This window comes from Myotis yumanensis, unplaced genomic scaffold, assembly GCF_028538775.1.
Source record: "Myotis yumanensis isolate MYYU_CA2020_CCGP unplaced genomic scaffold, mMyoYum1.0.hap1 SCAF_4, whole genome shotgun sequence".
Classification (NCBI taxonomy): Eukaryota; Metazoa; Chordata; class Mammalia; order Chiroptera; family Vespertilionidae; genus Myotis; species Myotis yumanensis.
In genome coordinates this window covers 105,979,035-106,001,673 of record NW_027223755.1, presented here as the reverse complement: position 1 = coordinate 106,001,673, position 22,639 = coordinate 105,979,035, and the positions used below count along the sequence as shown (strand labels likewise).

General features: G+C 49.1%; 3 protein-coding genes and 1 non-coding gene across 6 annotated transcripts in view; 1 reads left to right on the top strand and 3 right to left on the bottom strand.

Moving 5' to 3' along the window:
• SEZ6L2 (seizure related 6 homolog like 2) overlaps positions 1 to 7,064 on the bottom strand; it is a 21,674-nt gene extending 14,610 nt beyond the window's left edge. Inside the window, exons 1-5 of one of the 3 annotated variants that reach the window (XM_070413535.1) lie at positions 6,818 to 7,064; positions 2,230 to 2,361; positions 1,265 to 1,564; positions 797 to 936; positions 313 to 514 (exon numbers count right to left, since the gene is read on the bottom strand). In XM_070413535.1, coding sequence (XP_070269636.1) covers positions 313 to 514; positions 797 to 936; positions 1,265 to 1,564; positions 2,230 to 2,245 — 658 coding nt within the window. In that variant the 5' untranslated portion in view covers positions 2,246 to 2,361; positions 6,818 to 7,064. Of the gene's footprint in view, positions 1 to 312; positions 515 to 796; positions 937 to 1,264; positions 1,565 to 2,229; positions 2,362 to 3,243; positions 3,846 to 6,817 lie in introns of those variants that run through there. The other 2 variants (XM_070413533.1, XM_070413534.1) reach the window with 2 other exon arrangements.
• On the top strand, positions 5,028 to 8,660 carry ASPHD1 (aspartate beta-hydroxylase domain containing 1). The gene is made up of 3 exons (XM_070413537.1): positions 5,028 to 6,122; positions 7,476 to 7,589; positions 8,242 to 8,660. Exons 1-3 carry the CDS (start codon positions 5,252 to 5,254, stop codon positions 8,349 to 8,351), a joined length of 1,095 nt encoding a protein of 364 aa, XP_070269638.1. The 5' UTR covers positions 5,028 to 5,251; the 3' UTR covers positions 8,352 to 8,660.
• LOC139009692 (U6atac minor spliceosomal RNA) lies at positions 7,862 to 7,987 on the bottom strand. The gene has a single exon (XR_011471404.1). It is a non-coding gene; the product is annotated as a U6atac minor spliceosomal RNA (small nuclear RNA).
• Positions 8,637 to 22,639, bottom strand: KCTD13 (potassium channel tetramerization domain containing 13). Its single transcript, XM_070413538.1, has 6 exons — positions 22,309 to 22,639; positions 20,759 to 20,928; positions 12,100 to 12,189; positions 11,961 to 12,013; positions 11,101 to 11,296; positions 8,637 to 9,428 (listed from the first exon to the last, which is right to left on the bottom strand). Exons 1-6 carry the CDS (start codon positions 22,547 to 22,549, stop codon positions 9,192 to 9,194), a joined length of 987 nt encoding a protein of 328 aa, XP_070269639.1. The 5' UTR covers positions 22,550 to 22,639; the 3' UTR covers positions 8,637 to 9,191.

The window sequence follows — 22,639 nt, the reverse complement described above, 5'->3', positions numbered from 1 at the left end:
TGAGTTCCTTGAAGTCAGATTTACATGTGGCTTCTTCATTCCTCTCCCCAAGGCTAACCCAGGGCCAGTATGAAGTGGAACTAGCTAAGCATTTGTTGAGTGAATGGATGAGCTGTCACTTGGATGCATGCACACTCAGACATAGGCCTGTAAGTGTGTGAAATAACTGCCCACGTCCCCTCTGAGAGTTCTGCCCCCAGGGTGCTAGTCAGGAGGAAAAGTCCCCATGTTGCCCTGTGCATGGAAGTCTCCGAGGGATGTCCCTTGTGCCAGTGTGGCCCCTGCCCTTCCACCAGCACCCTGGACTCTCACCCTGATAATGGATCCTGAAGCCACCGCCTCTTGGGACTCGAGGACTCTGGAAGTGCAGGAGCAGCCGGTTGGTTGGGCTCCGAAGGACCTGTCCTTCTCCCAGCATGGAGGAGTTGGCCAGCAGTCGGGGGGCCAGGCCTGGGGCTCCCCCACCAGCCAACACCAAGAGTTCCTCCTCCCGTGACAGGTTCAGCGTCTGCACCTACAGAAGCCAGACCCAGACTCACCAGGGTAAGTCAACCTGGGTGGAAAACCCCAAAATCCGCCCCCCCCCCTTGCGTTCCTTTTCCCTGTATGTGGCAGCCCAAACACCACAGTGACAGTGGCCAAGTTGTAGAACTCCAGGTGTCTTCCTGACCATCAGAAGGCAGGCCCATTTGTGTTAGGAAACAGGTTCTCTGGCTCTTAGGTCAAATCTGTGCACACCCTAGGACCCAGAAGAAAGGGCTTGGAGGTTTCAGGATTTTATGCTACGTCCACTTACCTGGATCTCAATGCCGTAGCCAGGGTAGACATGGATGCTGTATGTACAGTCCAGGAGTCCCAAGGTGCGGCTGGTGCTGCTTCCTAAATCTGGAGACTCAATATGCCCTTCACCTTCGGAGATGTTGTTATTACACAAAACTAAAAAGATATATAAGTGGCTGGAGTCGAACAAATCTCTGTGTTCTTGCCCTCCCAGTCATGCAACTCTGGGGGCCCCCATCTCTCTTCTCCCCTGCACCCCTCGTCATCTTTATCCAAAGCTCCTCTCCCCCTGTGCCCAGAATCCCCTTCCCCCAACTGTAACATGGATAAAACATAGAAAGGTACATGGTATGGGTGCATATTATTAAGCAGAAACTCTCCTATCTGTACCCAGATCCCTTCTTGCACCCCTTCCCTGCAGCCTCTCTCCTATTCATATCCTGCTCCTCTTGAACACTACTCCATTCCCTTTCAATCGCCTCACCTGGGCTCGTCACCGTGGTGGTGACAGTTGTTGTGGTGATGATGGTGGTCGTGGTCTCCTCCTCTCCTCCCTCAGGCCCAAGGGGCGGGCCTGGGGAGGTGGGGCCAGAAAGGGGTGGGGCTGTAGTTCCTGGAGGCGGGGTCAGCAGCTCGGGCGCGGTGGGGCCTGCCCCCCTACCCTCCTTAGGGGTTACGGCTGTTGTCAGAGGCCCTGTCCCTGGCTCAGTGGCCCGTGGCAGGGAGGGTGCTGCAAGAGTCTGGCCGGCTGGAGGGGTGGCTAGCGTGGGGTCTGGATCAGATCCTGGGACAGTGCAAGGGAAGTCAGGGCACAGGAAGAGCAAATTGGTGGGTCTTGAGGGGGGCACAGGGCTGAGGGAAACTGGGGGTTCCCCACTGAACCCAAAAGATCTCCCCCACAAGGTGCAGACCCTCCACTTCTATTTTCCCCACCCCAATTCCTCACCTCCTCCCAAGGCTTCTACAGCCTGACATCCTCTCCCCTTTCTCTTCCGCTGTTCACTTCTGGACCAGGTCCTTCCACTCTGATAGTCTCCTTGAGCCTCTCTCTCTGCCTCCCCATTCAGATCTGGTTCCTCTCCTAGCTACCGCTTTCTCTTTCCTCTGTCTTGCTCTTTCTGGAACTCGTTTTATTTCTCTGATTAGTATTCTTATCACTCTGATTTTATGATTCTAGGTTTACTAATCTCTGTATTTCTCTTTCTCTTTTTGTGTCTTTCTCCCACCATTTTTCTGATTCTGGTTCTCTGATTTTCCATCTGTCTTTTTCTCTGATTATCTGTTTTTCTATCTCTTGACCATTCTATTTATCTGTCTTTGCTCAGTTTTGGCTCTCTCTAACCATCACCCTCTATCTCCCTCTGAATGTTAATGGCCTGGTTCCCCGATTCCCTGAGTGACTGTCCCTCCCTCTGCCTCTGTGCTATTCTTGCCACTCTGGGAGCTCACCTGGCAGGTAGCCCATCTCTGGGCCCCTCCTCAGCAGGGCCCCGTGGAGCAGCTCAGCCAAGGCCTCGGAGGCTACCGTGGGGGTCTCGCTTCCAGGCTCCAGCAGTGCCTCCTCCTCTTTCACGGGCAGACCTAAGAGATGAAGCTGTATGAGCCCTTCTACTGCCCCACACTCCCCATTCACCAGAAAGATCTTTTCCGGAGTTATTCCTCCCTCCTCAGCTGGGCCTTCAGGAGCTCACAGGGTCCCAGGCTGAGCTGAGAGCTAAGATGGAAGGAGAGGCTCCCAGCTGCCCCTCACAATCTTCCACCTTCTTCTCCACGTTTCCCCCCAGGCGGTGTGGGCCTTCAGTGAGCACCTTGGCTCCAATGAACCCTGGACATGCCAGCAGGGTGGAGAAGGGGGGATGGTGCTGCCTTCATTTCACCTCAGTGGTCTCCTGGTTTCCTGGTCTGACAGCACCTCCCAGCCCTTGCTTCTGCAGTACCCAGCTTTCTCTCTGGATTTCTATCTCTGCAGTGTGGTGTACGTTCTCTCTCTCTCTCTCTCCTTTCTCATTTCTCTGTGGTCTCTCCCGGGTCTCGCTGAGGGGCAGAGTGGAGGACTGAATATCTGGTCTCTGAGCAGTGCCTTTGCTCATCTGTCTTTGTCCATACATCCAAGAACAGTTGTGTGTGCAGTGCCTGGCATCCCTCCCAGCATCTCCATCTCCTACTCAGGTACTCTGCGTGTTCTGCCGCCTCCACAGACATCCCCCCAACTTTCCCAGCCCTCCTTCCTGTATGTAACCCTTGAGATGCTGCTAAAAGCTACCCTCACTCATTCCCCCACCGCTTCTACAGTGGGGTCAGGGGCTCCAGGTACAAACTGGAAAGCCCTGGCTAGTCGCTTTCCATCAGCGGTGCCCCTCCCCTGCCTCAGGAGCTTTGGAGACCAGGGTGTTCTGAGAAAGGAGGGTAAAGGGCCCCCCCTGGGGGCTTTCATGGCCCACCCCCACGATCCCATGTCCTTACCCTGAATCCAGGGGCAGCTCAGCAGAATTAGGAACAGCAGCTGGGGAGGCGGTTGATGCTGGGCCTTGGGAGTCCCCATGGCGACTCACACTGATTTCTCGTCTCTGCGCCTCTCTTAAATAATCTAGCTGTCACCTTTCTTCTGTCTCTATCTTCCCCTTTATTATTTTTCTTCCTGGCAGTTAGCAAGGAAGACAATTTCTCTACCCTTTGGGATGGAGGGGCAGAATTGGGCTGGGGGGTCGCCTGGAGCCCAAGCCTCTTTGCCCAATCTCCTCTGTTCTCTGCTCCGGGATCTGAGGGAGAGGGGGCGCGGCTCCGGCTGCAGGGGGTGGAGCCGAGAGGGCCGAAGGACCGGGCCTCCTGGGTTACCCTCCTGGTCGGGCGCCTGGGTCCACCAGGCTGGCTGGATCCCAAGGTGTGATCCAGCTGGGGAAAGGCAAGACAGCTTGTGAGGGGCCTGGGGTGGGGTCGGGGATCTACTGGGCTCTAGAGGGGCTTGGCGGGGAGCAGAGGGGGTTGCGGAACCTAGAGAGCCGAAGCTCGGGCACTAGAGCTGCGGAGGGAGAAGCTGAGAAAGGTGTCGAGTCCACGTCAGATCCTGGGGACGGGCGAAGGGAGGGGCCTGAGATTTATTGGGGGGCGGGAGGGAGGAGGAAGTGCAGATGGAGGAAGGAGGGACCATATGAGCCAGGACCGTAATCCTCACTCCCGCGGCCCCTAGGGGAGGCAAGGGAAACTCTGGCTCCAGCAGTAATTACGGACCCCTCTCCCTGTTACAGCAACATCTGGACTCTGAATCGCCTCCTCCCAGGCTGCCGAGGCTCCCAATATGCCCCCAACCCTTATTCAGACTTCCCCTTCCTTTCTACCGAAGGTCCTGTGCAATGGCTTTCCCCGCCCTCCTCCAGGAGAATGGCAGGTTTCCACACTTGTGAGAAGCCCAAGGGGTAACCAGGCTGGTTTTTGGAGAGGAGAGACCCTTCATCTTACCAGACAACATACAACATGAGCCGGGCCAGCCGGCAGGGGCTTTAACTTTTTTATTTCTGGCCTCACACACAACGCTTCCGACGCGTTTGTTCAGCACCACCAGCGCGCGGACAGCTCTCCCGGCCGTGCCTGAGCGGGCCCCGCCCCCAGCGCCGTGGGCAATTGGCTGAAGCCGCCTTTACTGTCAATCAGGCTGCCCCCCCCCCCCCCCCCCCCCCCCGGCTGGCTCCGGGGGAAGCGAAAGGGGAGGCGGAGTCACAGGCAGATGGGTCCAGGGTTCTGCAGACCCAAGGACAGGCCACAGCGTTCCGTCCGCAGTCCGCCCCACCCCTTGGTTTGTCCCGCCCCTACTTTACGCATTGCGGGGTGGCTGGAGGTTGGCAACTTGCCCCTGGCGCCGCACGTGGCGCCCTTTCGGGGTCCGGGGAGAGGGAAATCCGGCGACGACCCCCCTACCTCCCCCCCCCCCCCCCCGCCCCCGCCTGAGTTACCGCTGCCACTGGGCAGGGGCTGGGGTAACTAAGCTGAGCAGACTGCTGTAGGAAGGAATGACGTCAGGATGTGTGAGAGCCAAGGAAGGAGCGAGTAGGGGAGAAAGAGCGAGCGAGAGCGAGAGGGAGAACCCGCCAGCCGGGTGGAATGAGATTAGAGGGCCGTAGGAGAGAGAGGGGGAGAGGAGAGAAGCCGCTGCGGAGGACGACTGGTGGCAGGTTCCGGTCCCCGGGGCTGCGGGTCCAGCTGGGGTAGGAACTGCTGTCCAGGGAAGCTAGAAGGAAAGGGACGGAGGGTGGGGGTGGAGGGAGGAGAGAAGAAAGGAGAGGGGGAGACGGAAGGTGGGGAAAGGAGAGGCGGAGGGTGAGAGAGGAAAGTGCCGGAAGGAGAAAGGAGAGATAAGAGAGTGGGGAGAGAGGCAGAAGATAGGAAAGGGAGAAGAGGGTTAAAGGTACACGAGGGAGGAGAGAAGGAGGGAGGTACAAGGTGGAGAGACTTCAGAAGGAGGGAGAACAGAGTGGAAATGTGGAAGGGAAACAGCCCCGGGGGGAACCAGGGAGTAGCCATGGAGGAAGAACTGGGGGGACAGGGGAACTGGGGTCTGGAAGATGCTCCAGGCCTCTTGGCCATGGCCTCCTTGCCCATCATGCCCACATGGTCTTTGCCCCTGGTCTCCTCAGCCTTCACCCTGCTGCTCGGAGCCCTCACTTCCCTCTTCCTCTGGTACTGCTACTACTTAGGCTCCCAGGATCTGCAGGCCCTGGCGGCAGGGAGTCAGGCTGGGGGTGTCAGTGGTGGGCCTGGGGGATGCTCTGAGGTCGGCAGGCCAAGCCCAGGGAGCTCTGGGGAGACTGGGGAAGGACCTAGGACAGAAGGACTAGTGAGCCGCCGCCTTCGGGCCTACGCCAGGCGCTACTCCTGGGCAGGGATGGGTAGGGTGAGGCGGGCAGCTCAGGGTGGCCTAGGCCCTGGAGGAGGGCCAGGGGTCCTGGGCATTCAGCGCCCAGGCCTGCTTTTCCTGCCAAACTTGCCCTCTGTGCCCTTCGTGCCGCGGGATGCCCAGCGACATGATGTGGAGCTTCTGGAAAGCAGCTTCCCTGCTATTTTGCGGGACTTTGGGGCTGTGAGCTGGGATTTCTCAGGAACTACCCCTCTGCCTCGGGGCTGGTCCCCACCACTGGCTCCTGGGTGCTACCAGCTCCTGCTGTACCAAGCAGGCCGGTGCCAGCCCAACAACTGCCGCCGGTGCCCTGGGGCCTATCGGGCACTGAGGGGGCTGCGGAGCTTCATGAGTGCCAACTCCTTCGGCAATGCTGGCTTTTCTGTCCTTCTTCCGGGGGCCCGGCTTGAAGGCCGCTGTGGACCCACCAATGCCCGGGTCAGATGCCACCTGGGTAAGTAGATGATGCCTGCAGACAACCTCCTTGCCTCTCCTCTGCCACCAGAGCTTTGTACACTGTGTTCTGATCATGCCTCTTCTCAGAATCTTCCACTACAACTGTTGCCCACAGCAGTGGCATTTCCCGAGCTTCAGTTACTTGCAAACTATCTTCATAAGCTTTGCCATAGTCACTTACCACCTGGACTGTGTTTCTTCATATGGACTCCCCCCACATTTTGTTTTACTTACTTAAAAGGAATTTTTATAGAACAATGATAATCAGTATTATGTGTCCTAAATAGTGAGTAATCATGAAAACAAATTTAAACTTCAAAAAAGGCTTTACAAATTTTGGCTAAATACTCTAGTCTGAGACACAAGCCTACACTCTCTTTACTTAGAAGGGAGCAATATTAGTAAGGTGTTAGTGTCATGGTAGCACCAAACTTGAGATGCTCTTTTTGATGTTTTAAAGATGGAGAAAATGGAAAGGAAAACAAGTTTCTGGTTATTTCATTCCATGATCTTATTGTGCTACCAGATGGATGTACCCTCGCCTCAGGATCAAGTCTAGATCCTTTCTCTCCTCACCTCCCATCTGTTCCCTTCCTTGCCTTTTCTCCCACCATGCTTTCAAAATAAAGGCCTTCTGGCTAATCCTGGCAGACACCACATTTATGCTATACCCTTAACCTAAAATGTCTTTACCTTTATCATTTCATCACCTCCTGGAAAACTCGTACTTAGTCTTTAGCACTCATATTTTCAAGTGTCACACCTCCTCTGGGATGTCTTCTTATTCCTCATCATTTGAAGTGGCTGCTCAGTTTTCTCACAGTACAGCTGTGTGGTCCCTGGGCAAGGATGAAGTCATTAGTTTCATATCTCGCAGGGAGGGAAGGCCCAGCACATAATAGGTTCTTGAGTTAAATTGTCAGAAGCCTAGGAAGAGATGCCACTTCCTCCAGGAAGCCTTCCCTTTTCTCTAAAACAGAAAAAATTGTGCTTTGCACTGCATTTCCCTTATCTCCCAGTTCTTCTTTCAGCCAGTATCTATAATAATAAAACGGTAATATGCTAATCAGACCAGATGTCTTCCTGACATCGTTCCTGACGGAAACCGGGTCCTGAGGGAAGCCAGCCGGGTCCCAGGTCCCGGGTGCCAGAGGAAGGCAGGCCTGTTCTTGCACACATTTTCGTGCATCGAGCCTCTAGTTGTTTTATAATTCTATTCCAGTCACCTTCCAGAGAGCAAGAGGAACCGCCACAGAACCTGGTGTTTAGGACCCTCTGTCTGCTTTCTGTGAATGGGGTGGGCTCCTTCCATAGAGGCCGGAATGCTGGATGCCTGGGTCTTTTCCCACAGGTCTGAAGATCCCCCTTGGCTGTGAGCTGGTGGTTGGGGGTGAGCCCCAGTGCTGGGCTGAGGGACACTGTCTCCTGGTGGATGACTCCTTCCTGCACACAGTGGCTCATAATGGTAATGGGGTCCCATTCTGCTAGAAGGGATGCGGGACTAAGAGTGGAGGGGAATAGATGAGAGGCTGCAGACGCAGGCCCACTGGCTTGCTGTTCCAGTGCCACCATTTTCTAGCTGCATAACCTTGAACAAGTCATAATTTCCAATCACCTGTGAAATAAGGAAACTGCTTTGTTGGTCAGGTGGCTGAAGGATTAAATAAATTAATGTAGGTGCAAAGTGGTTAACAGCACAAGACCCTGGGCCTGGATTGGGGTTCCTGTGCTCCTCTGGCACCTACATGGTTAAATGCTACCAAGTAGGTGGCAACACCTTAACTACACGTATGTTGTCAGGCCTAAGGGCCTCCTCCACCCTTGTCAAGGGGAGTGCTAACCTTCTCTCCTTTAATACAATACATACCCCTGGCATTTACTAGCTCCTTGAACTTGGGCAAGTTATTTAACCTCCTTGTACCTGTTACTTTGTATAAAATAGGAATAATTATGGAACTATCTCAGAGTTTGTTTTGATGATTAAGAATTAATGCACATGATGAACAGTGCCTGGCATTTACTTACAAAGTGTTTGCTTTTTTGGTTACCTGGTGAGTGCTCTGGCATATAAGCGCTTAATGTCAGCTACTCTCTGCATCCATTCCCATGTACCCTAGGCTCCCCTGAAGATGGACCTCGAGTGGTCTTCATCGTGGACCTTTGGCATCCCAATGTGGCTGGAGCTGAGCGCCAGGCCCTCGACTTTGTCTTTGCACCAGACCCTTGAAGGAAGGTGTTGCCTTCAGACATCTGGGCTGGAGATATGCTGCACTCCGGGGTGGTTGCATTGTTGCCAGGACCTCCTCTCCAATGCAGGAGGCGGGGTGGGGCTGAGGGTGGGAACTTGCTAGTGAAACATCAAAATACAGATCTTAAATTCTCTTTTAACTCCTGACTACTTTCTTCCCAGCTACCAGCCCCATGGCAGTGGTGCATGTCTTCCCAACCAGCTAGCTAGGTACCCCCTTAACACAAGCCATCGCCCTGGCCATCACCCTGGGAGTTAGCACCAGATCCTCAATTCAACTTTATTTCAATAATTTAATAGAAAATTAAAATAATAAATAATATGAAACAGATTGAGAAGACAGCTGAGCTGGTGCAGGCCCAGGCCAGCCTAATACAAACTTAAAGAGGTAGGGAGAATGGAAAGGGAAAGAGGGAGCAAACTACCCTGCACAATGGTTGGGAGGCAGCTCAGAATGTGGAGGGTGTTATTAAGGGCTGGCTTGACACTTTGGCATGTACAATGTACTAAAAAAAGAGAACTCTAAATCATTTTAAACCAGCTGGTAAGGGAAAATAGCAGGGCCAGAGTGGTAATGAGGGAATGAATGTAGCCTTCTGAAGGGCTCTGACTGAGGGAAGGGGCTGGAATGTACCATGTTATTAGCAATGAAGTGAGAATGAATGGAAAAGGGCCAAAGTGAAAGTACCATGCAATAAAAGGACACAAGGGAGACCCACGACTTGGCCAGCAAAGCCGGGGCAAAGGTATGGGAAGGGGAGGAAAAGAAAGAGGGACGGGGTCCCAGTGGCAGAAGAAAAACAGGGAGAAAGGTCAAGATCAGTCCTTGAAGACAATCTGTTGGCCATGAGGACGCTCGTCATGGGTGATGTGGCGCCGGACATGGATCCTGCGGACACGATGCTCTCGGTTCTCCTCATCCTCCCCTCGGGCCATCCCACCACCTCCAGCTACACCCCCTGTGGCCTCCAGGAGGGCTGGGTCTGGGCCCCGGGGAGTCTCGTAGATCAGGATGTTCAGGGTCTCCTCAAAGATCCGGGCCTCTGGGAATTCCACCTGCAAAAGGCCAGCAACCCCCAGCTCCCATCCTCTGGTCCAGCCACACAGCAAGCCCTTCCCCCAGCTGCTCCTGCACTGGCACACCTCCTAGTCTTTGCAATCACAGGTTCTTTGGCCTGGACTGTCCTCTGTGCAACTTCTTAACTCAGCAAAGTCACACTTATACTTCAAGGTCCAGCTCTGAAGTCAGGCTGTTATTTATTTTCTCTCCTTTGCTACTAAGTCTTTTGGTATATTCTTTCATTAGACAAATCTTATTGAATAAGTGCGCTGTAGCAGGGTTGTTCTAGACATTGGGAACATAGCAATGAACAAAACAAAGTTCCTACCCACAGGAAGTTTACATCCTAGGGGGAGGACACAGACATACATTTAATAAAATATAAACTGTCAGATGATCACAAATGTTATGGGGGGTGGGGATAATCATGGCCAGGAATGTCCTCAGAGGGTATTCAGAGAAGGCCTCACTGAGAAGATGACACTTGACCAATGGCCAAAGGAGAAGAGGGAGGGAGCCAGGTGGGCAACTAGAGGAAGAGCAGTCTGGGAAGAGGCAACAGCAAGTGTAAAAGCTCTGGCACAGGAGTGGGTCTGGTGGATGATTTGAACATCAGCAGCAAGGCCAATGCACCGGCACAGAGTGATGAAGTAGAAGGGACGAAACAAAGAGGTGACTGGGGTTCCCCTTGTGTGTCTTGGAGGAATATAACTAACATAACTCTTAACAAGCTACCTTCTAATTATTGGTTTATCTTGTTTTCCCAATAACAGAGGAAGCTTCTTAGAGCTGGGCAATTCATTCACGCATCAATAAGTGTTTCCTAGCTTCCACTATGAGAGACTCTTCTATGAGCCCCACTAGTGCTAAAGAAGTTGGAAGAAAAAAAAGATACAGCCCTACTCTCAAGGAGCTAACACCTTACTACTGACACCCCTCAGCATCCCCAGCTTTATTTAGCTAAGGAAGAATGACCAACTTTGTCTGGGACTGTCAGTGTAAATGTTCATGAGTGAAGGTGTCTCAAAGTGATGCTTAACTTGGGTCTTAGAGATTAAGTACAAGTTCATCAGGCAGACAGGGATGAGGAAAAATAATCCCAAGAAAAAGGAATAATGTAACCCTGGCTGGTTGCACAGTGGTTAGAGCACCAGCTGAGCCCTGAAAGGGTAGTGGGTTCAATTCCTGGTCAAGGGCATGCACCTGGGTTGCAGGTTTGATCCCCAGCCTCCTGTTGGGTCATGTGCAGGAGGAAACCAATCAATGTCTCTCTCTCACATTGATGTTTCTTCCCCTTCTCCCCCCCGCCCCCCACTCTGTCTAAAAGTCAATGGAAAAAATATCCTAGGGTGAGGATTAACAACAACAAAAAGGAATAATGTGTGCAAAGTTGGGGAGGTGTGAAATAGCATTTGATACACAGAGACTTTCAAGATTCTGGTATCTGAGGCACATCCCTCATGAAGGTCAGAAGAGACCAGGCTGATAAGACTGTCAGAGGCAAGATGGTATGACATCATGATTTACACAGTTAAGACCCCAGAACTTGGATCCTGACTCTCAGTGATAGATTTCCCCCTGCCTGATCTGCTCAGCTGCCTTTGTCCAGGGTCCTGGTCCTGCCAACCACCATAGCCCTCCCTGACCAGGCCCTGAACCCCTTCTGACCTTGGTCTGCTTCTTCTCCGTGGCATAGACAATGGAGGTGCAGCACACCTCGGCGATTTTGCGGCCCTGCCCGTAGAAAGACCAGCAGCAGATCTCGTCCCCCAGTACATCCTTGAGGAAGAGCAGCCGCCCATGGAAGCGCAGGGCCAGTTTGTCAAACAGCTCGATGTTCTTAAGTAGGTTGTCATCTGAAGTGCTGAAGACCGGGGGCCAGGAGGCCTCAGCACAAGTGGCTTCCCACCTTCTGTTCCCCCCAGCATAGGGCCCGGACACCCAGCACTCTGGTCCTGCCCAGGGGTTTGGTGCCCAGCAGGGACCTTCCTCCACCCCTGGGGCCAGGCCACGCAGGCCTCTGCAAGGAAGCAGCATTTGCTGAGCAAATCCCAGCACAGTAGAGTGGCTACCTGTGCAGTCTCTGGAGTCAGGCTGCACCACCTGGCATCCTAGCTCCACCACTTTTTAACTGGGTGAAACTAGGCAAATTACTTCACCTCTCAGTGCTTCAATTTCTTTAGCTGCAAACTGGAGATCACAATACCTCCTTCAAACAATTGTGAGGATTACGTATTAATATATGTAAAGCACTTAGAATAATGCCTGTTACAACATAAGCACTTAGTAAATGCTAGTCATTATCATCAAATCCTCACCAAAACCTGTTTGCTGATAAAACTAAAGCTCAGAAGTGAAAATGACCTGTCCGAGGTACCCAGTGGGTAAAGTGGCAGAGCTGGAATTCCCATTCAGCAGGCACTCCTTTCGTCCCTCTGTGTGGCCATAGCCCTCCCCTTGGGCCAGGAGCAGGGCTGTCTTGAGCCCAGGGTTCCACCCAGGGCGCCTCCCTAGCCCCTGCCAGTCACCTGGTGTAGGAGTACTTGTTGTTACTGCGGTTGTGCAGGAGCTTCACCACGGGCTGTTGGGGGAGAGAGGATGGAGAAGGGTGGGGCTCAGGCTGCGGCGAGAGGCCCCAACCTCCACCCTAAGGACTCAGGGCCTCACCTTGGAGGTGCTGGCCAGGAGCTGCTGCTCCTCCTGGGGAGATGTCACCATGGGGACGAGGCACAGCTGGGACAGGGTCTCCCTTTTTTGCTGGAGAAGAAGCGGAAGGTGGTTAACAGCACAACCAAAGGTCACTCACTTACCCACTTCAAAGTCTTCAAAAGCTGCTTGCCACCTTTGGGGAAAATCCAGACTCCTTAGTTGTCCACAAGAGTCTGCAGCATCTGGCATCTCTGATCGTGTCCCTACCTCTCCCCCGGCTTGCTGGGCTTCAATCCCACCAATGGCTTGTTGTGTGGCACATCCGGTTTGTGCCCACCTAACCCTTTGCTGTTCCCACTACCAGAGACACTTTGCACTAAGTTTCTGGCTCCTCCACATCATTCAGATCTCAACTCAGCAGTGCCCCTCAGGGTACTGGTCCTCCCTAAGCTCCCTGGCTACAGCAGCCTCCTCTACTTCCTCTTCACAGTATCAGTTCACTTTCTTCACAGCACTCAGTTCCTCACATTTTCTCAGTTTTTAGTCTATTTGCTAAGGTCTGTCTCTTCCCATGTAGGTGGTAAGTGCATAGTGTACAATAGATGCTCAGTAATACATTTATTACTCCTGTATAATAAATTAATGAGTCTGGCTGGGTGAGAGGCTGAAGGCAGAATCAGAACCGGACACACATGCTTCTTTCCTTTTCTGTCTTCTAGAATCATCATGCCAAAGCTCCTCTTACCTCTCCCGACCTATAAACTAGATGTGCAATTCTAACACAAATTCCAAAAAAAAATTTTTTTGACACCCATAAAGCTTTTTCTAAAATTAATATGGAATAAAAGTCTAGCCCTAACCGGTTTGGCTCAGTGGATAGTGTCGGCCTGCGGACTGAAGGGTCCCAGGTTCGAATCTGATCAAGGGCATGTACCTTGGTTGCGGGCACATCCCCAGTAGGGGGCGTGCAGGAGGCAGCTGATCGATGTTTCTCTCTCATCAATGTTTCTAACTTTCTATCCCTCTCCCTTCCTCTCTGTAAAAAATCAATAAAATATATATACATATATAAAAATAACTGTTAAAAAAAGTCTACTATTATTTAGGTCAATTTAAAAAAGAGCCAGATATTAAAATATCCTACAAAGCCATAATAATGAAAACAGTGTTGTTTTGGTGCAGAAGCAAACAATGGAACACAGTAGAGAGACTGGAAACAGACTAATGTATATATGAGAACTGATATTTACAAAGACAGCACCACAAATCAATGGGGAAGCCCTAGCCGGTTTGGCTCAGTGACTAGAGCGTCAGCCTGCGAACTGAAAGGTCCCAGGTTCGATTCTGGTTAAGGGCACATGCCCAGGTTGTGGGCTTGATCCCCAGTCGGGGACTTGCAGGAGGCAGCCGATCCATGATTCTCTCTCATCATGGATGTTTCTATATCTCTTTCCCTCTTCCTTCCTCTCTGAAATCTATAAAAATATATTTTTAAAAAATCAATGGGGAAAGTATGGAGTGTGTATTGATTATTGCTGTGTAGCAAACTGTTCCAAAACTTAACAGTTTAAATCAACAATCAACATTTCTCAGTTTCTGTGGTTCAGGAATTCAGGAGTTCAGCTGGGTGGTCCTGGCATGGGTCTCTCATGAGGTTGCAGTCAAGTCAGCTGGGGCTGCAGTAATCTGAAGGCATGGCGGAGTCTGAAGGATTTGTTTCTGAGAAAGCTTGTTCATATGGCTGTCAAGTTCATGCTGGTTATTGGCTGGAAATATCTGATCCCTGTCCCTTGGACTTCTCCATAGAGTTGCTTGAGAGCCCTTATAACACGGCAGATGGCTTCTCCAAAGCAAGTAATTCCAGAGGGAGCAAGGTGGAGGCCTAAATGTCTTTTATGACCTAGTTTTGTCAGACCTACTCAGTGTGGGAGGAAACTACACAAGAGAATGAATTCTGAAAATAAGGTCATTGGGGACTGCCATAGAGGCCGGCTCCCATTGAATCAAATCCCTCCCACATGTAAAACACATCTACGGCTTCCAATGATCCTCCAAAGTCTCATTACAGCATCAGCTTGAAGTACAGGATCTTGTCATCTAAATCAGGTCCAGGTGCGGATGAGGCGCTTTGGATGTAGTTCCTTAACTATAGCTCCTGAGGTACATTTGCTCTTGATCTGAAGGCCTGTGAAGTTGTCTCTCCCAAACACCCAATACACAAGGTGGGACCGACATACTAGTGAGGATACAAACTAGGGAGCTCTTGTTCAAAAGGGCGGGGCAGGGGACAGGAGGCACCTAGAAGGCACTGCTTCATGAAAACTCTTAATCCAGCTGGACAAATGTTGGGAGCTCTCTGATACTTACTCTTACCCCAAAATGATTCTCTGTGGCTTTGGTTCTGCCCTGAGTCAGCCTTCCTTTTCCATGAAAGACAGTCCATGCTTGCAGCTCCAGTTTCCTTAGTCATTTCCTGCCTGCAGAATTTTGGGGTTCTAAAGGCCTCTTCTCCTCTTGCACTAGCTCTGTGCCTTTTAGTGTTTTTGCCAAAAGAATTTTCTTAAAAATTTATTGGGTATCTTATGTCTTGGGGTTCACTTCACTAGGCAAAAGCCACATACACAAATCTGTGAAATAAGCTCTTCTCTACTTTGGGCTTGTGCTGAGACTGCCGAGGGGCATCTTTAAGCTTCTTGGATGCACTATTATTTGATTGAATGATTATCTGAGATATCTTCTTGGATATTTTTGAGATTTTAAAAGATTTTACAATTGCATCCACAGCTTCCTCTTTAGACCAAGTTTTACTGAAAATACCCTGTATTTGCTCTAGGCCAACAAGCCATTTTTAAATAAATAAATATAAATATAAATATTTATAAATATAAATATATAAATATAAATATAAATTGATTTCAGAGAGGGAGAGGGAGAGACAGAAACATCATTGATCAGCTGCCTTCTGCATGCCCCCTCCTGGGGATTGAGCCCACAACCCTGGCATGTGCCCTTGACTGGAATCAAACCTGGGACCCTTCAGTCCACAGGCCGACACTCTATCCACTGAGCCAAACCGGCTAGGGCAAGCCTTTCATTAATTTCAACATCATTTGTTATCTGGAAAAGCTGGGAATTTTCAAACTCTAATTCCTGGCTCCATTTTGTTCAACTGTTTTTCTTTTAGCTTACCCTCTCCTCTTTTATTTTACTGTAGGCAACAAGAAACACTGTGGCAACTTCAACAGTCTGGAAGTCTCTTTAGCTAGGTCACCCAGTTCACCAGGTATGTTTCTACCTTCCACATTACTGTAGGAGACAGTGTTGATAAACTTCTGCCACTACAGAACAAGGATCGCCTTTGCACCAGTTTCCAATAACATTTTCCTCACTGCAGCCTCCTTAAAGGTTATCAGACTCCTATAAACGAACTCTTTAAAACTATTTAGGCTTTTATTAACACTCTTCAAAGTCATTCCAGCTTCTGCCCACTTCCCAGGTCTAAAGCCATGCCCACATTTAAAGTTTTTGTTATGGCAGAATCCCACTCCAGATATCAAAATGTTATTTATTGCTGGGCAACAAATTACTACAAACTTATTGGCTTAAAACAAATATTTATTATCTCACACAGTTTCTGGAGGTTGGGAACTGAGATTGGCTTAGCTAGGTGGTCCTGGACCATGGTCTTTTATGAAGCTGGAGTCCAGATGTTGGCCAGGGCTGTAGTGATCTGAGGACCTGAGTGGCCTCCAGGATCCGCTTCTGAGATAGTTCACCCATATGAGTGGGAGTTTGTGCTGACTGCTGGAAGGAGGCTTCAGTTCCTCCCCAAGCCAGGGCTGCTTGAGGATCCTCACATGGCAGCTGGCTTCCCTCAGAATGAGTGACCCAAGAGAAGGGCAGAAACAGCAGTATCTTTATGACCTAGCTTTAAGTCACACACTACCATTTCTGCAATGTCCTATTGGTTACAGAGGTTAGCCCTATTCAGTGTGGGAGGGGATTAAACATGAGCCAGAATAAGCAGGAGGCAAGAATTTTGGACAATTTTGGTGGCCATTTTTGTTTAATTTTTTTAATTGATTTCAGAAAGGAAGGGAGAGGGAGAGAGTGATAGAAATATCAATAATGAGAGAGAATCATTGATCAGCTGCCTCCTGCATGCCCCCTACTGGTGATCGAGCCCACAACCCAGTCATGTGCCCTGACAGGGAATTGAACCGTGACCTCCTGGTTCATAAGTCCATGCTCAACCACTGAGCCAAGCTAGCTGAGCTTGGTGGACATTTTGGACACTGGCTAGCACAGATTGTTTAATAAATGGCATTGGGAAAATTAGTTCACTGTAAGGAGGACAAAAAAGAGTTAAATCCCTTCATAATTCATATTTACAACAGATTAAAAACATTTAGATTAAAAGATCCATATATAAAAGATACAAATATAAAGTTATTTTAAAAATGCAGAATGGAAAAAACTTCTTAAACAAGATCCCAAAGGATACACCTTTAGGGGGGGAAAAAAAGGAATTTGACTAAATTAAATTCAGAATTTCTCTGGTTGACAATGGAAACCTTACAAATAACCACACTTAATAATGTTGATGTATGACAGAATTATAATTATTCTACAACCCCAATGAAATTATTGACTCAGGTAAGGGTCATCAATTGGTGTGTGGTTGATAGGTAATTGCCATTCATATAGTGCCAAAATAACATCATACAGATTACTTTTTAGTTGGCAACAAGGGAATGTAACTACAATGGAAGGATCACACCAACATCACCTGAATCAAGGGGCTAATTCTGAGCATCACTAATGACAAGCCACATTAGCAATATTATGGATCTCTCAATACAAACAATGTAAAAAATGTAAAATTACCTAAAATGTATTCTAACCAAAATGTTTAATATCAAGCCTTTATATCCATCATGTAGTTTATAGAAAACTCAGAATGGGGTGGGTTACAAACCAAATAATACCACAAGTAAACAACTAGGCAAATTTGGAAATTGGGTCATTATGCAACTGGTGGTCTCTTTAACAAGTCAGCATCATGTGAAAAAAGGAACTGGGTTGGAAGAATCTTGAAGAACATAATAACCAGACATGGTGCAAGGATCTAGACTGGGTCCTTGTTTAGATGAACCAGCTATAAAAGACATTTCTAGAATGTGTGTGTGCCCTGGATATTAGATAAGATAAAATTTTACTGACATGGAAAGATGGCAATTATTAACAAACAAAGCAGATTACAAACAGCACATACAGTGTGACTGTATTTTCTCACACACACACACACCTGGAAGGATATTTGATACTTTCGTATTTTTAATTATCCGTGTTTTCTAAATTTCTATAACATATACATACTGCTTTAAAAATAATAAATGGTTATTTACAATAAAAAAAATCAAGTATTTCCATTCAACAATAGCTGCTATAGGCAAGTGACATTCTAGGAGAAAATACTGGCAACATCTAAAACTGACTAGAAATTATTATGAGAAACAAACTTCTTCAGCTGGGGTTCCTCTCATGAAACTGAAAACTTAGCAAATAATCTGAGTAACTATTTTCTGAGCTTTCCCAAGGAGGGTAGGTAAGTAGTACCAGTCTAGATACATAGGAGAAAGGTAAATTTATTATGCATAATACATGCCTTAGGGAAATAGGCCTTAATTCTCCCTAGGAACTAAGCTAAATTATGCAAGGGTCTCCTGTAAAGCAACAAGAAAAAAATATTTTTAAAATGTTTTCAAATGTTTTTATTGATTTTTAGAGAGGGAGTGGGATAGAGAGATAGAAACATCATCAATCAGCTGCCCCCTGCATGCCCCCTACTGGGGATTGAGCCACAATGGGGGCATGTGCCCTGACCAGGAATTGAACTGTGACCTCTTGGTTCATGTGATGCTCAACCACTAAGCCACATGACCGGCCAAGAAAAAGATTTTTAAAAAACGCAGTAGAAAATTTAGTAAAGAATATGAATAGGCAGCTCAGTTGGTTGAGCACTGTCCCATACACCAAAAGGTCGAGGGTTTGATTCCCAGTCAGGCACATACCTAGGTTGCAGGTTCCATCCCACTTGGGGCAGGCTGGGGCTCGTATCGGAGGCAACTGATTGATATTTCTCTCTTCCTTCTTCGCTCTAAAAATCAATAAACACATGGAAAAATAACAAGAGTATGAACAGAAGGGGAAACCAAAAAAGCTAGTATATAAAAAGATCTCATTAGTAATGAGAGGAATGCAAATTAAAATGAGATCACTCTATAGGAATCAGATTGGCAAATTAGAACACTGGATCATGCTAGGTGCCGTCAAGGATATGCAGAAACAAGATCCCTATGCACTGCTGGACAAGAGTGCAAGGTGCTACAGCCATTCGGGAGAGTAATCTGATGATACTGATGAAATCTGTTTATATGTGTCCTGTGACCCAGCAATTCCACTCCCAGCTCCAATCATGAGAAACCCTGGCCGAGGACCCACAAGGGCACATGTATGAAGATGTTCACGGTGGCACCATTTGTGGGGGCAGAAAGTGGGGAGTCCCTCTAGGTCTCTAACCTCAGGGAAATGCATAAATAAAATATGGTGAGTGCATACCACAGATTCCTGTGCAATAGTTAGAAGCAAAGAACTAAATGTACATGAAGCAGCATGAATAAAACTTGAAAAAAGTACTGAATTAAGAAACAAAACACATGATCCATAACTCAATGCCATTTATAGAAACTTATATGCATACAAAACAATGCTTTAGCTTTTCAAGGGAACAAACATAATCCAAGCATATGGAGGAGTACCTATGGGGGAAAGGGAAGTGGGAAGGGGTTTGGAAATAAAGGAAAAAAAATAAAAAGAGAAAAGATTTGCATAGACCAATGATGATTAAGTGCCACACATTGAGGAGCATTCTGTCCCCAAGTCTTAAAAACAAAAACAAAAATCTCCGAACAAACAAGCAAACACTAGCCAAGTGGGGTGGGATGGGAACGGTCTCAGAAACCTGGAAGGGAGGTAGCTGGAGCACAGAAAAAGCACTGTCCTTGGAAGCCAGATAACCTGGGGTTGAATGTGAGCTTTGCTGCTTACTGGCTCTTTGACCTTGGATGCATCCCCAACATCCTCTTTAAAAAATAAATGTCAAACAGGGGAACAAGATGAACATACAAGCAGCAGAATCCCTCCTGACACACAGGAGTGATTATGTGGGGGTGGATAACATTAGATCAACATTAGCTTCAGGAGTGGGTGTGAGATGACATTAGACAAATGTGAATCTATAGCTCAGGAATGCGCTTCCAAGATCATCCCATTCCAACTGCAAGTGGGTACCCATTAATGCAGCGGTTCTCAACCTGTGGGTCTCGACCCCTTTGGCGGTCAAACGACCCTTTCACAGGGGTCACCTAAGACCATCCTGCATATCAGATATTTACATTACGATTCATAACAGCAGCAACATGACAGTTATGAAGTAGCAACGAAAATAATTTTATGGTTGGGTCACAACATGAGGAACTGTATTTAAAGGCCAGAAGGTTGAGAACCACTGCATTAATGGGTCATGAAATAACTTTAATGGGTCTCAAAGAGCATTAAAGGAAAGAAAAAATATTTCAGAATGCATTTCCTTGAAAGTATCATTTTATAAAACTCTTATTTCAGTTATGAATATGAAATGCATTTTCTCTATGGGATGCAGTCACAAAGTTTGAAAAATATGGATACAGCCCAAAGAAATCCTATACTTTTGGATTCCAAGAATAAGTATTCCCCAAGGTAACAAACACTTGTTCATAGCTATCACTTTTTAATATACAAAAGACATCAAAAAAGAAACCCTCGTAGTCTCCATTAATATTGTATCATAAGAGAAAGGATGTTTTAACATTGTAAAAATAGGACAGAATAAAAGGCTTTATGTAAAACTCACTACATTGTACTTATTTTTCTCACTTCCCTATCTTGTGGAACATGAGGACAGAATGCCAAGGTAGAACTTGACTCACTGAAGGCCAGCCAGTCAGCTACAGTAGAGGTGACACTTAACCCCTATGCCTGGCTGTGCTTTCCAATATCTTCTCCTCAGAACCCTGAGATCCACAGAAATGAAGCACAGCAGGTAGGGCTCTGGAACCCCCAAAGCTTCTGTCAAAAAAAATTTTTTTAAGCCCCTGGGGGTAGGCGGGGTGTTGCCTGCCAGGATAGAATCAGATCATGGAGGTCACTACATTCCGTTTAAGTTTAGATTTTTTTTACTAGTGGCACAAGAGAGTTATTTATGATTTGATTTCTGGGCAAAGGGGAGAATACATTGGGATTATTTTTTAGGATAATTCATCAGGTGGTAGCGTAACAGCTGGTTTGGCTGGGTAGAAACAGCAAGCAGAGAGAGCAATCATTTAACCATTGCAATAGTCTCGGCATGAGATGTTGAGAGGGGCCCTGCCTAAAACAGCAGGGATGCAGAAGACAGCACCCCCAAATTTTCTGGGGTCATGGCTACTCAAAGCCAGGCCAGAGGCAGCCTCTCACAGTAGTATCCCATTATTTCCTTTCATTGTTTCTAATGCCCTTATATCTAACTACGTGAGCAGCTCTCCCAGGATCATGGGCATAGGAGTGGAACTCAGGAGGTGGGGGGAAGGACCCTCACCTGTAGTGCCAGCTGGCAGTCCTCAATCAGGCCCTGGACCAGGTAGTAGCGTGCTTCACCTAGTAGCTCCCCCAGTTCTCTGGTACTTTCAGGCAGTGGCACAGACCCATCCCGAAGGTAGTTGAGGATTGTACCAAAGTGACGGCCGCTCCGGTCAATCAGCACCCAGCCTGGTGGGATACAGAGAAGAAAGAGAAGGGATGGCTTTTCTGGGGGCCCTGGAGCTACTAAACTTTTATGAAAAAAGGATTCCAAAGCTACAAGTCTGAAGTTTTCTCAAACCTCTGCGTTATCCAAGAAAATACCATTAAAACATGTCCAGTGTTTCCATGCCCCCCCCAATAATATATATATATACATGTATATATATATGTGTGTGTGTGTGTGTGTGTGTATATATATATATATATATATATATACACACAGTTGATTTCAGAGAAGAAGGGAGAGGGAGAGCTAGATAGAAACATCAATGATGAGAGAGAATCATTGATTGGCTGCCTCCTGCACACCAAGGACTGGGGATGAAACCCGCCAATCCAAGTATGTGCCCTGACCAGGAATGGAACCCACAATCTTTTGTGGGACAGGACGGCACTCCAACCAACAGAGCCACCCGGCCAGGGCACATGTCTCTTTTTATTGGTATGTTTGTTTACTGTTCTCCCCTGTCCCCAGAAAGAAGTAAACTCAATAAGGCTAATCTCCTCGGATCCATTTACCCAAACAAAGTATCTCCAGTATGAACTGGCGCTTTACAAATACTTACTGAACAAGTAATTTCTTCCCCTTTAGACAGTTGAAGACTGAGCTCCACCTCCCAAATGTTTCTTTTCCTGCTCTCACAATCTTCGTTAACCCCCACCCCACCCCACCCCACCCTGAATCGCCCCCTCCAAAACTGCAAGATTCCACTTGGGCCTGTGAGGCCCAAACCTGAACGCAACACTCCAAGAAGGTAGGGTTCACCTGCCAGAGAGAACCCTCCACCCTCCGCTCTGCTGTCCCTGGCAAACCACACGCAGCCTCTCCTTCCACAACCTGCACTTGCAGATGGCGTCCTCGAGTGCATTAGGGGAAACACAGACACAGACAAGATCTCCCAACTCCGCGGGCTGGCTGTCAGCAGCGCTGAGACAGAGAGGGGAACGAACTGGGCAGCTGGGAAAAACTGACCAAGGTTGCCGGACGGATGCTGCTGGCAGCAGGGCCGGCTCCCAAGGTGTTTGAGCTGGGGCGGTGAGGGTGGGAGAACTGGGAGAGGCAATGGAAACTCTGAAGTGACACGTTAAACCCCTCACCACGGGGCCTGGCAGAGCTGCAGACGGGGTTGTTTCTAAGTGCAGGCTGTTGCTGGGGGTAAAGGCTGGGGGAGGAGGAAGGTTATGAACGAAAAGAGGGAGACGAGATGGGATGTGGGGATGGAAGGATGTGAGTGAGCTGCTGGCGGGCAGTGAGCGGAGGGAAGGGACACGAAGGCCCTGGGCGACGAGACGAGGAGTCGGGTCTCCCAGGAGGGCGGAGGGCAGCGCGAGCGGGGCGTGCGGTACCTCCGGCGTCGGTGAGTACCTCGGCGCGGCCGCTGAACATGGCCTTGAGCATGGTGTCCTGCCCCGTGAGGGTGCGCAGCGTGGTGTAGTGCAGCGAGCCCCCCACGTTTAGCTTCACGTACTTGCTGTTCGGCGTCTGCGGCTGGAGCCCGGCGGCGGCGCCAGGCTCGAGCCCCCAGGGCGTGGGGACTTCCAGGGACAGGGCCCCGGCCGCCGCCGGGCCCGAGGCCTCGGCCGACATGCCAGGTGGCGGCGGCGGCGGCCTGGGGCTCTCTCCGCGCCCTCCGGCCGCTCCCCGGGACCCCGGGGCCGACCCCTCCTGCCCGACAGC